At 49.4% G+C, this 22,109-nt stretch overlaps 1 protein-coding gene across 3 annotated transcripts; it reads right to left on the bottom strand.

Moving 5' to 3' along the window:
- Window positions 1–1,167: 1,167 nt before the first annotated feature.
- Window positions 1,168–22,052, bottom strand: THAP4 (THAP domain containing 4). 3 transcript variants are annotated; one of them, XM_083868325.1, is made up of 6 exons: window positions 22,020–22,052; window positions 19,357–20,513; window positions 7,603–7,762; window positions 6,052–6,161; window positions 5,058–5,161; window positions 1,168–1,498 (listed from the first exon to the last, which is right to left on the bottom strand). In XM_083868325.1, exons 1-6 carry the CDS (start codon window positions 22,025–22,027, stop codon window positions 1,379–1,381), a joined length of 1,659 nt encoding a protein of 552 aa, XP_083724451.1. In that variant the 5' UTR covers window positions 22,028–22,052; the 3' UTR covers window positions 1,168–1,378. The 3 variants fall into 3 exon arrangements, with proteins under 3 accessions (XP_083724451.1, XP_083724450.1, XP_083724452.1); XM_083868324.1 differs by lacking the exon at window positions 22,020–22,052 and adding an exon at window positions 21,368–21,493; XM_083868326.1 differs by lacking the exons at window positions 19,357–20,513; window positions 22,020–22,052 and adding an exon at window positions 16,236–16,340.
- Between the last annotated feature and the right edge of the window lie 57 nt (window positions 22,053–22,109).

The raw sequence follows: 22,109 nt of genomic DNA, 5'->3' as shown, positions 1-22,109 counted from the left end.
CTGCCATTGCTGCTCCTGGACTCACTTCTCCCAGCTGCTGGCAGGACTTGAAGGCTTGGCTTCCACTTGTGGCACTCAGAGGCTCCTCGACCTCTGGTGGCACTCAGAGGTTCCTCTTCACTCACTGACAGGACTTGGAGGCTCCCTGGAGTCACTCAGAGGTTCCTCAGTCACTGGCAGGACTCGGAGGCTCCTTACTCACTTGTCAGGACTCAAAGGCTCTTCAGTCACTGACAGCACTCAGAGGTTCCTCAGTCACTGGTGTCATTTGGAGATTCCTTGGTCACTGGCAGTGCTCAGAAGCTCCTCAGCTGCCAGCAGGTCACAGTCTGAGTGCTATGCCACTACCTAACGCTGGTGTTTATAGTTACCCACTGCAAGTGAGTGACAATGACTCTGGTGCTATCACAGGGTTCTGAAGGGCACACCCAGGAGCTCCTCCATCCAGAGACAGACCCTGTGGCACAAAGCCCACCTGGCAGTGGGCTGCACACCTCAGTGTCCACCCAGCTCCCTTCCAGAAAGTCCCTGCTGGGGTGGGGATGCGCCACTGTTACACTCCCAGAGTGGCTGGGGCTGGCAGGGACCTTCAGCGGTCATCTGGTCCAAGGCCTTCTGTGGAGTCTCTGCTGTAGGACAGGAGTGACCAAAGTCCTCTGCCTCCCTCACTGCTAAGGGGCTCAATGACAGATTTCACAAAGGTCAGGCTGCATCCTGATTCCAGAATTTGGAAATTGCTGAGATTGAGCCCCACTGTTAGCAGTTTCTCTTGCTTGTTGGCTCACAGCTGTTGCCCTGAATCTTGTGATACTTTGCCCTGAAGTCTGGCCTTGACCTCCCACACTGCAGCAATTCCCTTCAAACTGCTGGACAGCACCGTTGGGATCAGGGCTTGTGACAGTTTCCTCTTGTCCCAGAGCAAGATGTAGGTGCTCCCTCTTGATATTTATACCAAGTTTCATTGGACAGGCTCTGGAGTTCTCAGTGTCTTTTCCTGCAGTGCAAATCCACTCCAGAACCTGCAGCTTCCCCAGTTTCCTGGCTGTCCTGGAGGTTGGGTCTCCAACCCAACACCTACTGAAGAGCAGGCAGCACAAAGCCCCTCTACGAGCACTGCCCAGCAGCAGGCAGCACACCCCACCTGCAGTCACGCCAAAGACACGGCCATAAAAATAAAAGCTTTTTATTTATTTTTTTATATACCATTACAGAAACATCTGAGTAACATTCTCAACAGGACGAGCAGCTCTGGGGCCCAGGGGATGAGCACAGGCTCCAGGATCTGCCATGTCCTGCTCCTGAGCTGCTGCTGCTGCTGCTCTTGGGGCATGATGTCCTTGCTCCCTGCCCTCGGCGAGGAGACCTGGCATTCCCGGTGTCAGGGTGTCACCTTCTTGTAGGTAATGTGTAAGTGCTGAGTCATGGGCTGCGTAGTGGTTGCCATTGAGACAGTTTGTTCGAGTTTCCCATCAGAATTGAGCCTGAATTTCCTGGTAATCTAAACCAGGGGTAGGAAAAGAAAGAAGGAAATCAAGCAATGAGCGGCCACAAGGTGAACCCCTTACCTGGGCTTTCTTCCCTTTGCCATCCACATGCCTGCTGTCAATGCACCACCAGGAAGGGTATCCTCACTACAGCAGACAAATAACCAAGGAGTTTTCTCTCCTAAAGAAAGCAGCCCTCTCCACAATACCAGCTCCAAGCCCATTATCCATGGAACAAGGCAGGTTCACAGAGTCACAGAATTAACTAAGTTGGAAAAGACCTTTGAGACCATTAAGTCCAGCCTATGACCCAATACCATCTTATTAACTAAACCATGGCACTGAGTGCCACTTCCAGCCTTTTCTTAACACCTCCAGGGACAGTGACTCCACCACCTCCCAATGCTCAATCATACTTTATGTGAAGAACTTATTCCTAATGTCCAACCTGAGCCTCCCCTGGTGCAGCTCAAGACTGTGTCCTCTTGTCCTGTCATTGGCTGCCTGGGAGAGGAGACCAACCCTCTCCTGGCTACACCCTCCTTTCAAGTAGTTGCAGAGAATGATGAGGTCTCCCCTTAGCCTCCTTTTCTCCAGGCTAAACACCTCCAGTTCCCTCAGCTGCTCCTCACAAGACTTGTGTTCCAGATTCTTCATCAGCCTTGTTGCCCTTCTCTGGATGTGTCTGAGCATCTCAATGTCCTTCCTAAATGGAGGGAACTGGACACAGCACTCAAGGTGCTGCCCAAACAGTGCTGAGAACAGGGGAAGAATCACTGCCCTGCTCCTGCTGGTCACACCATTCCTGATCCAGGCCAGGGGGCCATTTGCCTTCCCGGCCACACTGCTGGCTCATGTCCAGCCTGCTGTCCATCAGTGACCCCCAGGTCTTTTCTGCCTGGGCACTGTCCAGCCACTCTGTCCCCAGCCTGTAGCGCTGCAGGGGTTGTTGTGCCCAAAGTGCAGGACCAGGCACTTGCACCTGTTAAACCTCATGTTGCTGGACTCAGCCCATCTACCCAGCCTGTCCTGGTCTCTCTGCAGAGCCCTAATACTCTCCAACACATTGACATTCACTCCCAGCTTGTGTCAGCTGCAAATTTGCTGATGGTGCACTCAATCCCCTTGTCCAGATCGTCCATGAAGATATTAAACAGGGCTGGGCCCCACACTTATCCCTGGGAGACACCACTGGTGCCTGTTCCCAGCTGGATGCAGCACCATCCCCAGCACTCTCTGGGCCCAGCCTCCAGCCAGTTCCTAACCCAGCAAAGAGTGCTCCTGTCCAAGCTGTGGCTGCAGGTTTTCCAGGAGGATGTTGTGGGACATGGTGTCACAGGATTTGCTGTCCAGGTAGATACATCCACAGCCTTTGTAAAAGGATATCAGGTTGGTTAGGCAGGACCTGCCCCTCCTAATCCCACACTGGCTGGGTCTGAAGCCCTGGCTATCCTGTAGGTGCTGTGTGATGGCACTCAGGATCATCTGTTCCAAACCTTGCTGGGCACCGAGGTCAGGCTGACAGGCCTGGAGCTCCCCAGAGCCTCTTTACAGCCCTTCTTGGGGATGGGCTCACATTGGCACCCCCAGTCCTCTGGAACCTCCCTGGTGAGCCAGGACTGATGAGAAATGATGGAGAGCAGCCTGGTGAGCTCATCCACCAGCTCCCTCATCCTCATAGAATGGATTCCATCCAATCCCATACACCTGAGAGCATCTAAGTGTCTCAGCAGGTCTCTAATTGCTTCCTCCTGGATTCCAGGGGGACTGTTCTGTTCCCAGTCCCTGTCTATCCACTCTGGAGCCACTTGTCCTGAGGATGACCTGTCTGCCTGTAGAAAACTGAGGCAAAGAAGGTGTTAAGTACCTCCGCCTTTTCCTCATCTTCAGTTACTATATTCCCCCTGCATCCAAGAAAGAATGGAGGTTGTCCTTGCCCTCCTCATCCATGAGCAGTAACAGAGGGAACCTTGCCATCAAATTTTGTTAAGCTGTGCTTTCACAAATTTGTATTAAAACTGCATTGATAACACCTTTAAAGGTGATTCTTCAAGCAACTTAAACTGTTCATGACACAGCCTGGTGCAGGAAATGTGCCCTGTTGCCTCAGTGACAGCTCAGCTGAGCCACAGCCACCCTGAATCACTTTTCACCAGGAATGCAACAAGATGGTGAAGCTTTCTCAAATGAGCAACTACAGCAGCAGCACACGTGTCCTTCTCACACACCTGTGGCCTCTTTGTTTCCATAGGCAATTTAAGCTGTTGTTGGTGAAGGAGAAAAGGCTCTGGGAGCTGGTTTCCTGACAACCCCTCTCATTCCACACCCTCCTTCACCAGCAAGGGGCCTCCCAGATACTCACTAGGACCAGTCCCTGGGCCTGAGCTTCCCACAGGTGCCAGATGAGCACAGACCTCCAGCCTGAGAGCTTCCTTCTTCCAGCCAAAGCCAGCCCTGGAGCCCTCAACTAGGAAAACATCTGCTGGCTTTCTGTGCTTTCCCCTCTCCTCCTGCTAGTCTATCTGCCCACAGTTCAGGTAGTAACTCAAACAGAACAGCCCCTTTTATTTAAATGTTGCAATTAAGAGCTCTGCTTCCCTGCTGACATCCACAGTATCTAATAGCTTTACTTCTGCTATGGGAAGGAGGCAATACAGCTGCTCCTGGGAAAGGAGGAACCCAGCAATTGAAAACATGCATCCAAAGGCAAGGGAGTTGGGACTTTCCAAGGTTAGGGCACTATCTGTGTAGGCAAATAAAATTTTTGTCTACATCTGCACAAAGTTGTGCTCTCTGTTGTCTAAGGGTCAGTTTTATAGCACACAAAACCCAGGCTGTGAGAGCTTGTTCAGCCTCGCTGTCTCAGCTGCTGGTCAGCCACAACAGCTTCAGATGTGACAGTGACACTTCCAGAGGTGACCTCAGGATGCCACAGACTCCAGCAGTGCTGCTGCACTCACAGCTGGCTGTACCCTGCCAGCTGTACCAACAAACCCCCACTACACACCCAAGAAAGCCAAACCCCCAAAACCAGCCAACCAAAGGTGGAGCTGACAGCAAGTGCCAGCCCCACCCCGCAGCCACAGATGGGAAAAGAGCCCAGAGCAAGGTCTGAACGCTCTGAAAAACAAGAGGGCAACATCTGCAGGTGCTCCAGAAATATCCCCATGAGGCCCAATACTGACCATACCTTAAATGTGCACCCTCATACTGCAATCAATCCAGAAAACCAGCATTAACAACTACTCCCACTGCCATAAAAGAGTATTTAACCAAGACTTTCCTATTTTCTTCCCTATGGATCTGCTACTGGCCATTGTGGAGACAGGATTCTGGGTTAGCTGGTCTCACCCAGCCTGTCAGTTTTTTATCATAATCATCCCTCTGGGTCTCATAATGTACAAAATCTCTTCTGAAAGCTCTTACAGAAAGATTAAGCCAGGATGCCATGCAGTGCTTCCAAGAACTCCTGATGGCATTCTGTAATTAAAGCATGCTAAATAACATATCCTCTCAGCTAGACGCCTTCTGGGGGAAGCAATGCTATGGGAATGGCTCACTCTGTGCACTCACCTGCTCTACATGGGGCTTCTTGGCAAAGGAGATCCTGGCTATGGAGTGAGAAGCTATAGACAGCTCTTGTCCATTCACCTCCCCTTCCTCCACCTCCACCAGACCTAGGGAAAAGCAAGGGCATACATATTATTAGGCTACAAAGGTTATTTAAGCATGTCACAATTATTATTTTGGCCTTTCAGTACTTAAAATGGGGTTTATAAAAAAGAGGGAGAGGGACTTTTTACACACTCAGATAAGGATAGGACAAGTAAGAAGTTTTTAATCTGTAAGAGGAGAAATTTAGGTTAGATATTAGGAAGAAATTCTTCCCTGTGAGGGTGGTGAGGCCCTGGCACAGGTTGCCCAGAGAAGCTGTGGCTGCCCCATCCCTGGAAGTATTCCAAGTCAGGTTGGATGGGGCTTGGAATAACCTGGTCTAGTGGAAGGTGTCCCTGCCCATGGCAGGGAGGTGGAATGAGATGGGCCTTAGGGTTCCTTCCAACCCAAACCATCCCATGCTCTGTTAGACTACTTAACAGACCAGCACTCCCCGTGAAGAATGGTTTTATTTGCCCTAGCACTACTGACAACTGCAGATCCACACAACCTCAGACATGGATTGCTGCTCACAAAAATCCAGCCAGACTTACTCACACCGTGTGGGATGAGTATCACAGCACAACTGGCACTCTTCCCTTCAGCACCTGGCATTTCAGATGCAAATTTAAGCATCAGCTGGGGTTTAACACTTTCACCTATAATAACTCAGATATGGTTCTCTCTCATTCAGTCCCCATAAGGTAAGAAGTACCAAGGTGCTACATCCACACACTAAGTTCCTCTTAGTTTAGGAACTACCGTGGGTCCAGTGCCAAAGAGCAGTGATTCCCACAGGGAAATTTAATTAAACAAAACTGTGAGAGGTGCAAGAACTTTCTGAAAAAGTGATGAAATGTCCCAGCAGGGTAAGGACCTGTTCTTTGCCCCAGTGTGGGTATGAGGTGTGTACCTGTGTTCTGGGCACTGATGAAGGCCACCTTATTGGTGTCGGGTTTGAGGCGGATGAATCCACATTCCCGGTGCATGGGCTTCCTGGTGTCCGGATGGAAGGCGTTGAACCTGAGGGGGAATCAGAGCACAACTACTGGTGTGTTTTGCACTCAAAAGACATTTTTTGGCCTGGTCTCCTCTTATTTAACCACATGACTAACTGCACTACTCTGAAGAGTAAAAGACTGAAAACACTTCACAGTTAAAAGAGGTAAACCTGGAAAAATACTGTTACTTTACAGCAGCACAGCTATTTCTTAGAGCTGGAATTAAGTATTTGAATTCAAGCTTTCCACAGCCCCTGGGTCTTTCTAAGAACTAGCTCAGAAATCCCTCAGGAACTCAGACGTTTCACAGATGCTGAAGTGTCTCAAAAACTTCCTTTTCTCAAATAAATATCTGGAATTACTGTATTGTCTTTATTTAGCTTTTACACCTGGCAAAGTTGTTTTCTCTGTATATTCCTTGCTGTAGGAAGCAACAGAGCAGACATATTTCTCCCATCAACCTCTTCAAAAAGACAAAAAGTTCAGCTCAGACTCTTATTTACTCTTCAGGAGGCCTTAGGAACTGTGGGTTTGGTCACCCCACAACATGGGTGATTATACATATCAAAGGAGAAACACACTTAAATCAGGCAGCCTTCAGTGCTTGGAGCATTTAAGGGATACAGGGACTGTCTTTTAAGAGCCACTGCTCCAGGAGCCAGGAAAGCACAGGGTGTCTGTCCTCCAAGACTGCTGCCTATGTTCCTGGTGCTTCCTAAAGCTCAACAGTTCACAGCTGTATAACTCCTTGGCACAAAGAAAAGGAGGAGAAAAAACAAAAGGTGACTCAAATAAGCAACTGTTCACAAGCTGGGGAGGGAGGTGCAGCCAGAGCAAGACTGTCAGAGCTTTGTTTCATTTGAAAATCAGACTAAAGCAGTCACAGGCTGAGCTGGCAGCTCCATCATACTCCAGGAACACAGGGCATCTCTCATGCAGCACTTCCATGTTTTAATTCTTCTTTCCTTGGTTTTCAAAGCAACACACTTTCCAACAACTCACCCTTCCCAAAAAGACACTGGAGCAGTACTGAGCTTGTCACTTCCCTCCCTCTGGATTTCTTTTGATTTGTCTTAGAACAACCACTTGCAGCCAAAGCAAGTAGTTAAGCTACCTGCCTCCTATCCCATATGGTTTGATAAGCACTCATTTTTCTAAGATTTTCACAGTGGTGAAGACTGAGGACCACAGCTTAAAATGGACAAACTTGATAGCCATGCCATAGCTCCTTCGTTTATTCTAAGTGGGAATTTCACAAAGAATGCCAATTAATCACAAGTTTTCAAGGAAAATGAAAGTCAGACAACGCAGCTACACACCACAACATCACCTCGTTTGGTAGGTGAGAATTTGTGTACTTTGCCATTGGAAAAGAAACCCAACTAACCAATCACTCTGGAGCAGTGCCTGCTCCAATCCAACAGCTGCTGCCAAGACACACACACACACCTCCCTGGACTTACGAGAAGTTGAGCATGGGCTGCCCCACGTGAGAGATGTGCACTTCCTCCAGGTACTGGAAGGGCTTCATTGTAGGGAAGGTGCCGTCTCCGGGCGGGTCTGAGAGCCAGGTGCCCAGCATCCAGGACAGGGGCTCCATCACAGGGTTCAGCTGGGGAGTCTCTGTGCAGGAAAAGGTACAAGGTAGAAAGAAAACTCAGATCTGTGCTCTGCAGGTTGCTGTGAGCTGCCTCCAGCTGGCTGGAGGTGAACACAAAACACCTCAGAAATGGCTCAACACCACAGCAATGCTTTTCTTCAGAGCAGTGCCAGCTCCAGGGTGGGAGATGGGAACAATGAACAGCGGATCTGGAATGGAAAGTGGGTCTGTTTCCAAACCAGCTCTTAGCCACACATAGAGCACTCTTTCAGGTGATCAATTTCTGACTCCTCTCTGTAGCTTGATCTGAAAGAAAAGCCCCCTCCCATTATACATGCAGGGAAAAAGATGACTGAAACCTCAGCATAAAAAATAATCATTAAATGATAATGAAACCTCTAATGCTCTGGGTTAATCTTTTTCAAGCACTGAGTACATACTGTTCCTGTTTATTTCAGAGGCCAAGGAAATGAGTCCTCATTTCAAAAGAAAATCAGGCTGTGTACAGATTCAAGATCAAAGTTTGGCTGTAATATTTTTTTAAGAGGTTAACAATGGCCTGAACTCACACAAAGAGACAAGGAAGGATCATTCAGAAGCTATTCTACTAAGGCTCTGGATTAAGACAAACATTTTTAAAAGATTAGGGTGCCTGTAAGGTAAAGAGTAAATGGAAGAGAAAGATACTTCCCTTTGTCACTGCAGTTATGAAAAAGCAACCAAGATCTGTCTCACAAAGTTAAAACTTCTTTAACAAATCATTTTACACAACTACAGGATAAGCTGAGCTGGAAGGAACCCACAAGGATCATCAGGTCCAACTCCTGGCCCTGTGCAGGTCCATCCCAAAGAGTCACACCATGTGCCTGAGAGCATTGTCCAAATGCTTCCTGAACTCTGTCAGGCTTGGTGCTGTAGGAGAGTTTTGATAAAGAGCTTTGCATTTTACTTTCAGAGGTTGTGACCTGAAAAAAAATACATCAAGAAAATGAAGAGAGACAATTTAAAGCCAAGTGAAGAGCAGAGCAGATCCATTATTAAGGTGTAAGTAGGGAAAGCAAAATGGGATATTGGGAAAGATGGATTCCCACACAAATGGGATGCCTGCTACTCTCAGTAGTTTGTTATGCAGACAAATATCACTGAAGTAAGCTTAAAGCATGTTCTCCTCCCCCTCATGGGATAAATATTTCATACTGGCAAGGTAGGTGTTCCAGGGGGGTGTTTTCCACACCTAGTGAGATTGAGAATACAAGAACAAGCTGCTTGTCTGGCTGGTCTAAAGGCACAGACTCAACTACAGGGAGAAATCATAACCTAAAACTGTAAGGCTGTGGCCAAAATTTGCTTGACCAGGCTGAGTTTCGCTGTGCTCTTTATGAAATGTCAGGCTGAAAGACTGAGCAAGGAGGAAGAACACACCTGAAGTGCCAAAGGAGAAGGAACAGCAGCTTTCCTGGGTAAAAGAGACCACTTGTGGTACTCTTCTTCCCCAGACAGCAAGTTTTAAAAGCCAACCCATGTCAGCAAAAAAAAAAAAAAAAAAAGCTTTGCTTTATCCTGAAGTGTTTTGCAAGGGAAGCAACGTGAGGAAACATGACAGCTCACTAGGAAATTGGTGATAAAGGTCTACAGCATCAGAGCCAGGATCTGTAGAACATCCTGTCAGACTGTTTAGAACCCAGCAGCTTGCCCAGGACTTGGAAAGGGATTCCTACAATCCACACAACAGTGTCAATGCACTGGACAGTATTTCCCTGTACCCACCTTTTCAATTTCATGAGGAGAGCACAGAGTTCTCTGGGTAAGGAGCATTCTGCTCCTTCCTCCAGCTGATGTTTGCCTTTCACTCTCTGCTGCATTTCTTTCCAAGCTGTTTACAGGCTCATCTCCCATGATGGAAGTAAAAAGCAAAGCTTTGCAAAAGCTGCAGGAGCCTGCAGCCTGGGCTGCTGCTGCCCTCTCCTGGGTCAGCATCCCAGGAGCAGGACAGTTTCTGTCACCACAGTGCTTTCATAGGGCACTTCCTTTTCTTCTGCTTGCATTTCAGGAAAAGCATCAAAACAACAGATGAAATGAATGGCTTTAGCCATTCCCAGTCTTTAGCCTTGATTATAAACCAAGACAATCCAAGTGATCATTTCCAGCACCCCCAGGTTGACCCCACTGCTTTGCTGTGCAGAGTCCAGCCTGGCTGGAGGTGCCTGACCTAGTGAGCTGGTCTCACTTCCCAAGAGCTGGAATTCCAACCAGCTGAAACGTGAAGATGTAACTGTACATCCTGAAGTCTCTGGCACTTGGGCAAACAACACAGCCAAGTGATCATTATTACTTTTCTACACTACCTAGATGGCAGCAAAGCTGAAGAGTTCTTTAGTTCTCGTGTGGCTTGGAAAAGTTGAGAGAGGCAGAAGTGAATAAGGATCAGAGACTCAGTGAAGTGCAGGTAAGTGCAGACATCCTCATACATGACAGACATCTCATCCCATGCAGTGAGTGCTCTTCTTACCTTCACTGTTGGTCTCTGACTGGTGGACTAAAATCTTTTTCCTTCCTGGCTGGAAGGCTGGGCTGGGAGAGTGGAAAAACAAGAGGGGAGGCAGACAGGAGAGAGTCTGATTGAATCCATCCCCCAACAAAGCAGCCATTTGTAAAGCAGTTTGCTTTTTTATGTCATGGTTGGGGCAGGTAAATGAAAGACTATTGTAGCAACAAGAAGTTCTTTGCTGAGCTGCTTTGTTTCAAATTTCAGGTTTGTAGATACAGTCACTGTCAAGAGAAACTCCTCTGACACTGATGAAGGAGCCTGTACATCCCTTTTTAAAGGTCTGAACTCCTGGCACATAATTTTTACAAAAATCCCACTAATCTGGCTTAAAAGGTAAGTGTATGATGATATCAAGAATACAAATGACATCTGAGAATTTGCAGCACAAGAGACCCTGGTCACCCTTTAAGCTTCACACTCAAAGGGGGTTCTCTTAATGCTGAACCTCCTGCATCCATATGCAGAGTTCCTCCTTTATCTACAGGGAAGCTCTCTCTGGCATCCTCTTTCTTAACAAGGACAGTCCTGGAGTCACTTTCTCCTGTGCTTTCTGGATCTCTGCTTTAGGGATCCAGCATCTCCCAGACCCCCTGGTGTAGTGAAAAATGTCCCTGCTCATGGCAGGGAGTTGGAACAAGATGAGCTTTAAGGTACCTTCAACACAAACCATCCTCTGGTTCTACAAAATCTCACTGAAAGCAGCCATGACACTCATGAGCTGTAACAGTTTGGGAGACAAAACCACACACCTATAAACAACCTGATCACCTTGATCTCCTTCCCTCAGGAAGCCACCCAGGCCACAACCTCCATGCCCAGGCCCTGAGCACACAGGTCAGTTCCATTTCACCGCCTGACCCTGCTCCAACCCTACAAACTCACAGACAGACTGTTCCTACATCTTTGCCATTCCCAGAGAGTTTACAAGTCACATCCCACCCTGCACTGTAACACAGTGAGCCTGGAACTGGCTGTCCAGGCTTTGCAACAGGAGATGCCTCCCTGACTTGAGACAAACCAGACAGAGCAACTGAACAGCCCCCTGGGGCCATGTCTGCACAGCTGGCGTGGCTCTCAAGTGGGATCCCTGGCACAGAAAGCAATGCTGGCACGAATTCCTACACAGCTTTATCAGTAAAGCTGCAGTGAGTGGCCAGCTGGTTGCTGACAAGGCAGCTAACCTATTTCCTTGAGCTGGGCAACACTTCCCACAGAAAGCATGAGGAAAAATAAGTACAAACCCCCCCCCCCTCCAACCCCAAAAAAACTCCACCAAACAAACAAATAACCCCCAAAACACACACACAGAGAAAAAATAAATCCCCAAACAAAATCCCTGAGTCTTCAAAGTGTGGGGTCTGCAGCATCAACTGGGAAGTTCCCTGAAGTTCTTCCTTTAGCACAGCTGCTCACTGGGATTAAATCATCATCATCAAGGTTCTGGTAATGAAGGAGGAACCTCACTTGGCATATTCTGTCCATATTTAAGTACAGAAGGTGACTTTATACTCTGCTGCTCTGCCCTGAGAGTTGCACCTCTTCAGGCAGACTTTGCTGATGCTCTCCCCAGCAAACCAGTAAAACATTCCTGGCACTGATGAGCACCAGCTCCATCACAGAATATCCTTGAGTTGGAAGGGACCTGTCAGGATTGAGTCCAACTCTGGCCCTGCACCGGACACCTCAAGAATGACACCATGTGCTGGAGAGCATTGTCTGAACACTTCTTGAACTCGGGCAGGCTTGATGCTGTGACCACTTTCTTGGATGGACCAACCATCCTCCGAGGGAAAAACCTTTTCCTGATATCTGATTTTAACTCCCCAGCTCAGCTTCCTGCCATTTCCTCGAGTCCTGTCACTGGTGATGAGAGTGAAGAGATCAGTACATGCCCCTCCACTTCCCTGTGTGAGGATGTTAAGAGCACAGTGAGGTCTGCCCTCACTTGAACAAACCAAGTGCCCTCAGCCACTCCTTGTAAGGCCTCTCCAGACCCTTCCCCAACTTCGTGGCCTCCTTTGGATACTCTCCAATAACTTAATGCCTTTTTTATACTGCCCCAACCTGCCCCCAGGCCTCGAGGTGAGGTTGCCTCAGCACAGAACTGAGCAGGACAACCCCTTCCCTGGCCCATCTGGCAATGCTGGGCTTGATGCTCCCCAGGACCAGGGATGTCCCTCCTGGCTGCCAGGAGACTTCTGACTCCTATTGAACTTGCCATGGACCAGGACCTCCAGGTCCCATCCCACAGCTGGTCTCCAGCGCTAACCCTAACCCAGTCCATACACACAGCCAGGGCTGCCCTGTCCTAGGTGCAGAATCCAGCACTTGCCCTTGTTAAACCCCACACAGCTGGTGATTGTCTATCTCTGATTTGCAGAGGTCTCTCCACCCTTGAAGGAAGTGACAGCTCCTCCCAGTCTGGTGATGGCTGTGAACTTGCTCAGTATTCCTTCAAGCCCTGTGTCCAAGTTGCTAACAAGGATGTTGAAGAGAACAGGGCTGAGGATGGAGACCAGTGGAACCCCACTGTGACTGATGCCAGCCTGGTGTCACCTCAGTCACTGTCACCATTGAGTCTGACCCATGAGCCACCTCCTCACCCATCATGTAACAGAGTTATCCAGCTGTGGGCTGGACATTTTGCCCAGAAGGATCCTGTAAGAGACAGTACCAAAAGCTTTGCTGAAGTCCAAAAAGATTCCACCGCCCAGCTTTCCTGGATCAACCAGGCAGGTTACCCTGTCATAGAAGGAAATCAGGTTTGACAAGCAGGACTTTCCCCTCAGGAAGCTGTGCTGGCTGTGACTGATGCCTGCATTGTCCTCTAGGTGTTTTTCAATACTTCCCAGAATAATATTTTCCATTATTTTACCAGGCACTGAACTGGGACTGACAGGTCTGTTGCCTCTGGAGTTCTCCTTCTTAAAAATCAGGACAACACTTGCCAGCTTCCACTCAACCTCTGTGATTCCCAAGACTGCTCAAAAATCAATCATAGACAGAGGCATTGTAATGACATCAGCAGCTCCTTGAGGATTCTGGAATGAATCCTGTCAGGCTCCACAGATATGTAGGGATTCAGCTGGAGCAGCAGATCCTGCACAACTTCTAGTTCAACTGGGAGTTGATCATTCTCATAGTCATGGTCCTCCAGCTCATGGCACTGAGATCCATCATCCATTTGAAGACTGAGGCAAAGAAAGCATTAAACACCTTTGCCTTGTCCCTGTTTGTAAGGTGACTATCCTCACCCTGGAATGAGGCAATGTTATTTCTAAATTGCTTTTTGCCATTTAAATATTTGAAAAAACCATTTTTATTCTTCTCCACGGTTCTGGCAGCTTCAACTCCACTTGAACTTTGCCTTGATGATTTTCTCCCAAAAGTGAGGAACAGCATCTCTATGTTCTTCCCATGCCACCTGACCTTGCTTCCACTGGGCACACACCTTCCTTTTCCATCTCATTTCCAAAAGAAATCCCTGGTCAGCCAAGTCAGCCTTCTGCCTCAACTGCTTGACTTCTGACATTTAGGAATTGCTGTTCCTTAGGAGATGATGTTTAAAAGTAAGCAACCAGCACTGATAGATCCCAGCACTTGCAAAAACATTTCCCAGGGGACCTTGTTCACTAATTCCCTGAGCAGCCTGAGGTCTGCTCTCCTCATGGCCAGAGCTGAGGTTTTTCTGGCACTTTTCCTCCTGTCAGCAGGGATTTTAAACTTGATGGCTCCAGGTCGCTGTGACCAAGTTTGCCCCAATGTTCACTTTGCTCATGACAAGCAAGAGATCAAGACCATCTTTCCAAGTCAGCTCCCTGAGGACCCGTTCCATGCAGGTGTTTTTAGGAACCTTCTGGCCTGGATTGTACCAGCTGTGGGATGCTCCCAGGTAACTTCTGGCAGGTTGAAGTCCCCTTGGGCAGTTGACTTGGAATCATCCCTTAGTTCCTCAAGGAATAATTTGTCAGTGTGATCATCCTGACTGGGAGGTCCAGAGTACACTCCCACAGTGAAATCTGCATTGTTTGTTTGCCCCTTGATTCTTATCCAAAGTCTCTCAACTGTGCCATTGCCAAGTGTGAGCTCCACGCACTCCAACCCTTCTATTCCATACAGTGCCACCCACCCCTCTGCCTGTCCTTCCTGAGGAGGCTGGAATTGTCCATCAGGGCACTCCAGTCACAGGGAAAACTCCCAACAGGTTTCACTTATACCAGTGATGTCAGATCTCTGGACTGCACCAAAGCTTTGAGCTCCTCCTCACTGGTCCCTCACGCTGGGTGTATTAAAGCAGAGATATTTCTGGTGTGGTACATTGTAGCCAACACGTGGCAAAGCTGATTGCGCTCCTCTTCTCAAGTTTAGGCACCCCAGCCCATTGCTCATCACCGGTGACCCTGGCTTTGTTCCTTTCCCCTTTCCAAGCTAATTTAAGGTCCTCTCAACAAACCCTACCAGCTCCTCTGCTAGAACTCTTTCTCCCCCAAGAAAGATGCATCCTACCAGGGGTCAGCAGATCACCTGTTGAACAGATCATCCCATCTCTGCTCCTAAAGCTGGGAATGTGGTTATATTCACAAATGTTCCTGCTATAGACTCAGTAATTAATTTCACAGCCAAGTGCCAAGGTGGTAATGCTTCAGTGCCTGTAGTCACTGCCAGAGTTCTTCTTTACAAAATACAGAGAAAACATTTTTTAAATTATACTCTATTATGAGAAACCAAACACCCTACCTGAGCTCAGTCTTTCTCTCGAGTTTTCCTTAGTTTGCTGTTTCATTGCTTCCTAGCTGCAAGCTGGGTTTTTGTTGTGAGTCATTGCCGACTCACTGCAAAATTAAATGCTTAATGCACAAACTCTATAGACTATTAGGTAAAAAAAAGCTAGAAAGAACAAGACAATCCCACTGAAAACCACCCCATCAGCAGTGCAAAAAGTCTTGTTTCCTCCCTTCCAACTGCCTTTCTCCCCAAGGGGGAGGTCAAAGAGCCACTTTCCTCAACCAAGTCCCAAAGCTGGTGAGCCTGCACAGTGCTTGCTCCCATGCTGAGCACAAAACAATTCACCTCTCACCCAAGTGCTCAGGCCACAGTAAAATCTTAGCCAGCCTCTCTCAAGATACCTCCTGCCATGATTCAACCTCTGTGCACACATATTTCTACTCCTTATCTCACTCTCAGTTTATTTTATAGCTCCCTTGCTCTTTGTAACAGCCACCCTATGGACCAGCTTTCTACCCTGGCCATTCCCATCCCAGATAGGGCACCAAAAAAATCACAAGCAGCACCTGCTGTCCCTGAATACAAGCAGTTTTCTTCCAAAATCTAGCTCCAAGTTAACATGCAACTGCCAGGCTAGCAGCACCTGCCCTGGTGGAGGCAATTTCCCTGACAGCACATCTCTGTGACCCATTAGACACATTTCATTTTCAAACTGAACTGGACACCAGCCTTTTGCTGGTCCAGTCCTTCTCAGACAGATGAAAGCACAGCACCTCCAGCCATGAACAACCCCACTTCTCATTGCCAGTCAGGAATGGGATGTTCCTATTTGTTTTCTGCAGCATGAATGGGTAACACCACTTCAGGCCCCACAGAACAGGCCTTAAGACTCCACCTCATCAAGTGCTCCTTCCTTCTGCTTGCCCCAAAGTTCGCCAACTATGCTTCATTTGCATGTGAACAGTACTGTAAATGACCCCATTTCTACACTGGCTTTGCACAGACATCCAAAGACAAATCCAAGCCAGATTTCCCGCAGATTCCTAGCAGAGTTCTAACCATTTTTCACATGAACTCATTCTGCAAACTCTCCTGCCTTTAATATGACCTTCACAAAAACAAACATGCAGCATGGAAGAGGCTCCTCATACCCCCAAGCAGCTGAATTCTAAGAGTTTTACCCCTCTGATGAACACAGAAACTTGAACCCCATGGAAACCTACCTGTGTTTTCTCCATGCCCAGCCATATTTGCGGATATTTTGCTATTTGCTCTACCTGCAGCCCCCCCTGCCCCAGAGAGCGCTTTGCGCAGGGTGGTAAGATGGCTATGAGGGAAGTGAGCTCATGTTTGGGTAAGACACTGGTCCTGCTGCCTGCTGGGAGATGTAGTTTCACAGCAGGACCAAACTGGGCCACGGCAAGAGGAGGTGATGTTGGGGAAGGAGCTGCTGGGATCTCCTGTCTGAGCGAGCACAGCTGATGCAGCAGAGCTGAGACCTTCATACAGAACAGGACGGTCAGACAGTGCTGTTAGATAGAACAGCCATGCCCTCCCCAGGACACATCCCTGCCTGCTTGCTGGCTCTCCCTCACTTCTCCTGGTGCATCCTGTCATCCTCCAGAAGCAACATCTAAACCTGTCCTGCCTGGTGGCCTAACCATGCTCATCCAACAGCTCTGCTCTGCTCAGCCTTTGGTCCATGGACCTCACGAAACAGGAGGAAATACTTTCCTACCAAACCAACATCTAAATTCAAAGTTTAGGTGGAAAAGGCCACCATGGCAGCTGTGCTGCGCCAGAGACAGCCTGGGGCTTCTCCTAAACCAGTCAATCCTCCTGATAAGACAGGCTGGGAAACACCAGTCGAGCACAGGGTGACAGCTGGAGCTGGGAGCCACTTGCCCAGGCTGAGTCACCCTGCCTCAAGCGTGGCTGGGGGGCAGTGCTGTGCAGCACTCCTGCAGAAACCTGCTCTTCCCAGCCTGGACACAGCCAGCAGAAATTTATTTGTCTCATTAGAGGAAAGTATGTGAGAACTAGCACCGAAATGAAGTTCTGCTGAATGGGTGCGGGCCTAAAGTTCGTTTTTAGTGCTCAGGATTTTGTGGAAACAGCTGAATGTGAGGGATGCAGACAGGTAACAACCTGCATGGTCAGCCCAGTCAGGTACTTATACTCAAGGAACTGCCTACAGCAGAAAAAAATATGCAGGCTCAGATTCACAGCTAAAAGCATCACCTCAACCACACATCAGATGAGCTGGGACAACTGAGACATGGCTACTAGCAAAGACTATTATTAACCTAATGTGCTACCTGACTCGACTTTTATGAATATGAAAAACCTTTCTTAACTCAGCTTTGTATTACAGTAACACTTGGTGTCTGGGCATGAACCAGACACTGCCTGGCAGCAGCTGGCTGCACTTCATCAGCTGTTTTCACTGTCATAAACTATTACTATGAGCACACAAAAAAAGACTAAAAAAAGCTAAATTAAAAGGAAAAAAAAATTTAAAAAAAAAAAGCCAGTCAGCCACCAACAAACCCTTTCAAAAAGTTCCCAGCCAAAGGGTTCCATATAAACCTCCTGAGCTACACACAATTGCCAAAATGGTTTGTTTTCACACACTGATCTCCAGTTTTGTTGATAAAAGATGGAAGAACAAGTAAGGAATTGGTCAATTCATTAATAAAGATTATGTTTTCCCTTATAAAATAGAGCATGTAACTTACATATATAAGAATATCTTTTACAAGAACATAAAATTTTCACTTCTCAAGATATATGCGGAAAAACACTAATTTTGGGGAAAAGGAGAAAAATCATAGTGCTTACCAGAATAAAGAAAAACATCCTTAAAGATGCTCTTTCTGCAATTAATATCTCAGTGAAGGTACTCCAACAAAGGCAGACACCTTTTTAAATATATTTAAATATAAATATTTCACATATATATGTATACATATATATATGAATGACAACTATGGAACCCTAAAATTGTATTTAGTTGTTTTCTTCAGTTTGACACCTAAACAACACAAAAATGCAGACCAGAAGGTACAAACAAGACTATGCTGATTTCTCAGGGAAAAATTTTCCCCCTCCCCTACCAAAATAAAAATGTGAGTTTTCCTGTACTTTCAAAAATTAGATACATATGGGAAAAGTAGTGCTGGGTGGCGACCTTCATGAATTTTGTTAGGGTCTACTTTCATCCTCCAGTGAGGAAGCTGGCTGTGCTGCAACAGTCTGGAGAATGTGCCTCTCTATGCCAGCATTACCCTCCTGACTGCCCAACAGCTCCAGAAGAAGCCATGAAGTTTCTCTCCTCAAGGAAAGGTGAGGATGAGCCACTGGGAGACACCCAACCCTGCACAGGTGATGACTTCTCCAGGCAAGCCCCACATCACGAATCTTTCCCAAGGCAACCCAAGGTTTTCTCAGCAGCCACACACACACCACCATTAGAAGGTCCTCAACTCTTGTCCTGAAATGCACATTGCAACCACAGTCACTGTGCAAAATTGTACATTAAAAGACACTAATTTTTTGTGCAAGAAGGGTTATGGCTCAATTTGACTTCTAACAAAGTTTTTACATGACCTGATCCCTCACTGAGTTCCCCTATGCTTTCAGGTGCTTAATCATCATTCTTGTACTTGATAGAGAAGCATTTTCCATCATTCCCTGCTTTATTATGTTAACAGACTTCTTCTGCCTTCCAAGGGAGGAAAGGACCAAAGAAAACACAGACATTTGCTCACAAATCATGACCTCAATGTCCATCATGACATTGTCATATTTGATACCTCCCATCTCACTTACACTTCCTGTATCCTGAGTACTGTGTGCAGTATATGAAATCCAATATCAAAAACTATTTCTTGTGCCACTGAGGACAAGAACAGCTTTCCCAGATACCTGCTGCTAGGACAGCTCATTAACACACCAGACACTAGAAAAAACAAAATCACAAGAATGCTCCAAAGAAGAAGGAAAATCCCTAACAGGAGCCACTGGGTCACAAAAAAGTTGAATAGAAAGAAAAGAAAAGAAAGAAAATAAAATAAATTCATCAAGAGAGTCACCACAACACCACAATTCCTAAATTCCCATTCAACATCTTTGAAAGGTTATGAATATAAGAATGAACTTGTGTGCCCACTGAGCGAATTCTATAAACTGTATCCATTGGTCTCACACAAGCTGCTACTTCTCCTTCCCAGGATATCCCTTTCTCACAACTTTTTCCCATCACAACTTTACAGCCTCCAACTTAAACAGCCTCTAAGAAAACAGGGAATTCCACCTCAGCGCAGCACCCCTGAGAATACTGACCACAGTCCTGGGATATCAGGCTGTTCAAGTAAGGGAAACTGTTCCGCTTCATCTCGTCCAGCTTCTCCTTCAGCTTCCTGACCTGGCTGTCAGAGCGGCTGACCCTCTGCCTCAGGAGTTTCAGCTCCCCATTCTTCTTCTCCACCTGCTCCCGCAAGCAGCACACCTGGCTCTTGCTCTGCCGGGAGGAGAAGCAGTACGAGTGCAGGGAGTCGATGAGCTTGCAGGCCCCCGAGGCCGACATGATCACCTCGTTGATGGACATGGGGTTGGCGTCCGTGTCGCCCTTGCGGCCCAGCACGGCCTCGGCGGCCGGCCGGGGGGTCAGGTCTGCCGGGGACGCCGACAGCCCCTGCGAGGGTTTCTGGGGGGTGGCCGTCAGGGACGAGGTCGGGGACACCTCGGTGACGGCCTTGTCGTGCCCCAAGAGGTGGCTGCTGCAGCTTGGCTCCACGTCTCTCTTTGGCCTTTTCCTTTCTAGCTGCTCCTTGGGGAGAGATGGCCTCTCCCTGGCGTGCTTGGAGGAAAAGCTGTATGAGTGCAGGGAGCCGATGAACTTGCAGGCGCCGGAGGCAGGAGGGGTGAAGTCATCCACGGACACGCCGCTCCTGTCTGCCCCCCAGCTCCCTGCCCAGCCTCCCCGGGCACAGTCCTCCCCAGGAGACCTCTCGGGCTTTTTCTGAGCTCCAGCCTTCGCACCCAAATGATCCCCTAACGTCCTTCTCCGAGGGCTGTCCACCTGGCCGTGGAGGGCCTTTTCCTCCTCGGACATCAATCCTATTTCCTCTTGCAGAGCGGCCTCCTCCATCTCTTTCGTCCCTTGCATCACCATGAGGTCCTGGCCAGGAGACGGGGCCCTGTGTGCTACCTCACCGCCTCCTTCCCGCGGGGGCTCCCCATCCCGCACCGGCACCTGCCTGGCTATTTTCCTTCTGCTCCTGACATAATCCAGCTTGTCCTGCTTCTTCTCCACCAGCTGGAAGATGGTGGGGACAGCGGTGGGCTTCAGCGACCGGTGCCGGTCCTCCAGCCGCTTGGAAAAGCTGTCTTTGGTGAAGTGCTCGCTGCAGAGGAAGGAATACTTGGTGGGAGTCCAGTTGTCCCTCTGAACAGCTTTCAGCCACTGGATTAAGCGCTTCGAATCCTTCAGAGGGAATCTAAAAAAGGAACAGACAAAACCCGCTGAAAAATAAGCTGGAAATCAGGAGGGTTGGTGCTTCAAGAATTACAGAGCCATAGAATCATAGAAGTGTTGAAGTTGGAAAAGACCTTTAAGATGACCAATGCAACAGCTGGGTTTAGGAGATCTTGGGGAAAGTTGTGCTTCAGTAAGTTACGCTCATTTACAAATTAAATTACACTCATTTAACAATTATTTCACTTTGGGCTGAAATGTCTGATATTCATTCACTGCGTCAACAGTTCCACTTCACGAAAAGCGCAGGACTAAAAGGTGTTGTTTTCATTTTCATCAGCAATCGATCCATTATTCTGTCAGCCCCACGAGGAACAGCCCGTCCACAAGGAAGGGGGACGCGACCACCCCCAAACCCCCCAGCTCAGCCAACACGCTGCCCGGCGCTGCCCCGTAACCCGGGCGCTGCCTACACCGGGTGTGTTTAACGGCATTTAATTAGGTGTAGAAATGCCCGGAGTGGAAGAAAGCCCCTGAGCAGGGGAAGCAGTCACTTCATGGGTTTGCAGTGGGACTCCCGGGACAGGGACCTTCCCCGGGGACTCACTGGGCACCATCCCCACCCCCGGCAAGGGGCGAGGGGCAGGACGGGCCGCGGGGGCACAGACCGGGGGACAGGCCAGGAGGGCCCGGGCCCCGTGGCAAGGGGCGCTCCCGCTGCCCGGCCGGGGCTGGAGGATCCGGGAGCCCCGAGCCGGTTTCCCCTCAGGGAAACAAAGGGCAGCCGCTGCCGTGGGGGCCCGGCGGGGGGAGCGGGACAGGGGCGCGGGCGGCCCGGACGCGGCACTTGCGGCGGGCCGGGCGGGCCGCCCTTACCTGTGGAAGGAGACGGCGCCGCGGCGCGCCTTGCCCTGCCGGTTGGAGCAGTTGGCGGCGGCGCAGCAGATCACCATCTCCGGCCGCCGCCGCCGCCGCCCTCGGCCGGCCGGGCCCGCCCCGGCCCCCGCCCCGGCCCCGCCGCGCTGCCGTACGGCAAGATGGCGGAGCCGGGTCACCCCGGCCCCCCTCGCCGCTGGGGAAGGGGTTTCTGTACGGCACAACATGGCGGCCGCCACATGGCCGCCGCCATTTTGGCCGAGGTGCAGCCGTACGGCGGGGTGCAGGTGGGGAAAGGAGGGGGTCGCTCCCGGAGCCTCTCGCTTGCCTTGGCGGTGCAGCTGGCCGGCCGCCTCCCGACGAGCCGCTCGCTCCGTGGCAGGCGAGCCGTGAAAGGTGTCTCTGAGTAGGGCGGGCATGGTGGAAGGGGTTACTCTTACGGGGAACGAGGGGGCGGGGCTGGGCCAGCGCCGTACAACACGATGGCGGCGCCCGTTTATCAAATCATTCCTATGTATACGTGTTACAGGACGCGCCTGTCGGCGGTCTGCGCAAGGAGCGGAGCCCTCACACTCCGCACCGCCCTCTAGCCCCGGTCTCGGCCCCACCGCCGGCCTGCTGCTTCCCTGCGCTCCTCTTTGCCTCTCCGTACGGCAACATGGCAGCCCCCTTCTCCGCAGACAGCGGCGCGTCGCTCCGAGCTGTGACGAGACCACTGACAGCAAATCGGCGCGGAGGCCGG

The sequence above is a fragment of the Zosterops lateralis genome, assembly GCF_965231275.1.
Source record: "Zosterops lateralis genome assembly, chromosome: 10".
In the NCBI taxonomy this organism is placed as follows: domain Eukaryota; kingdom Metazoa; phylum Chordata; class Aves; order Passeriformes; family Zosteropidae; genus Zosterops; species Zosterops lateralis.
Note: the sequence above shows the minus strand (reverse complement) of the source record. Positions and strands in the feature narration are given on the sequence as shown.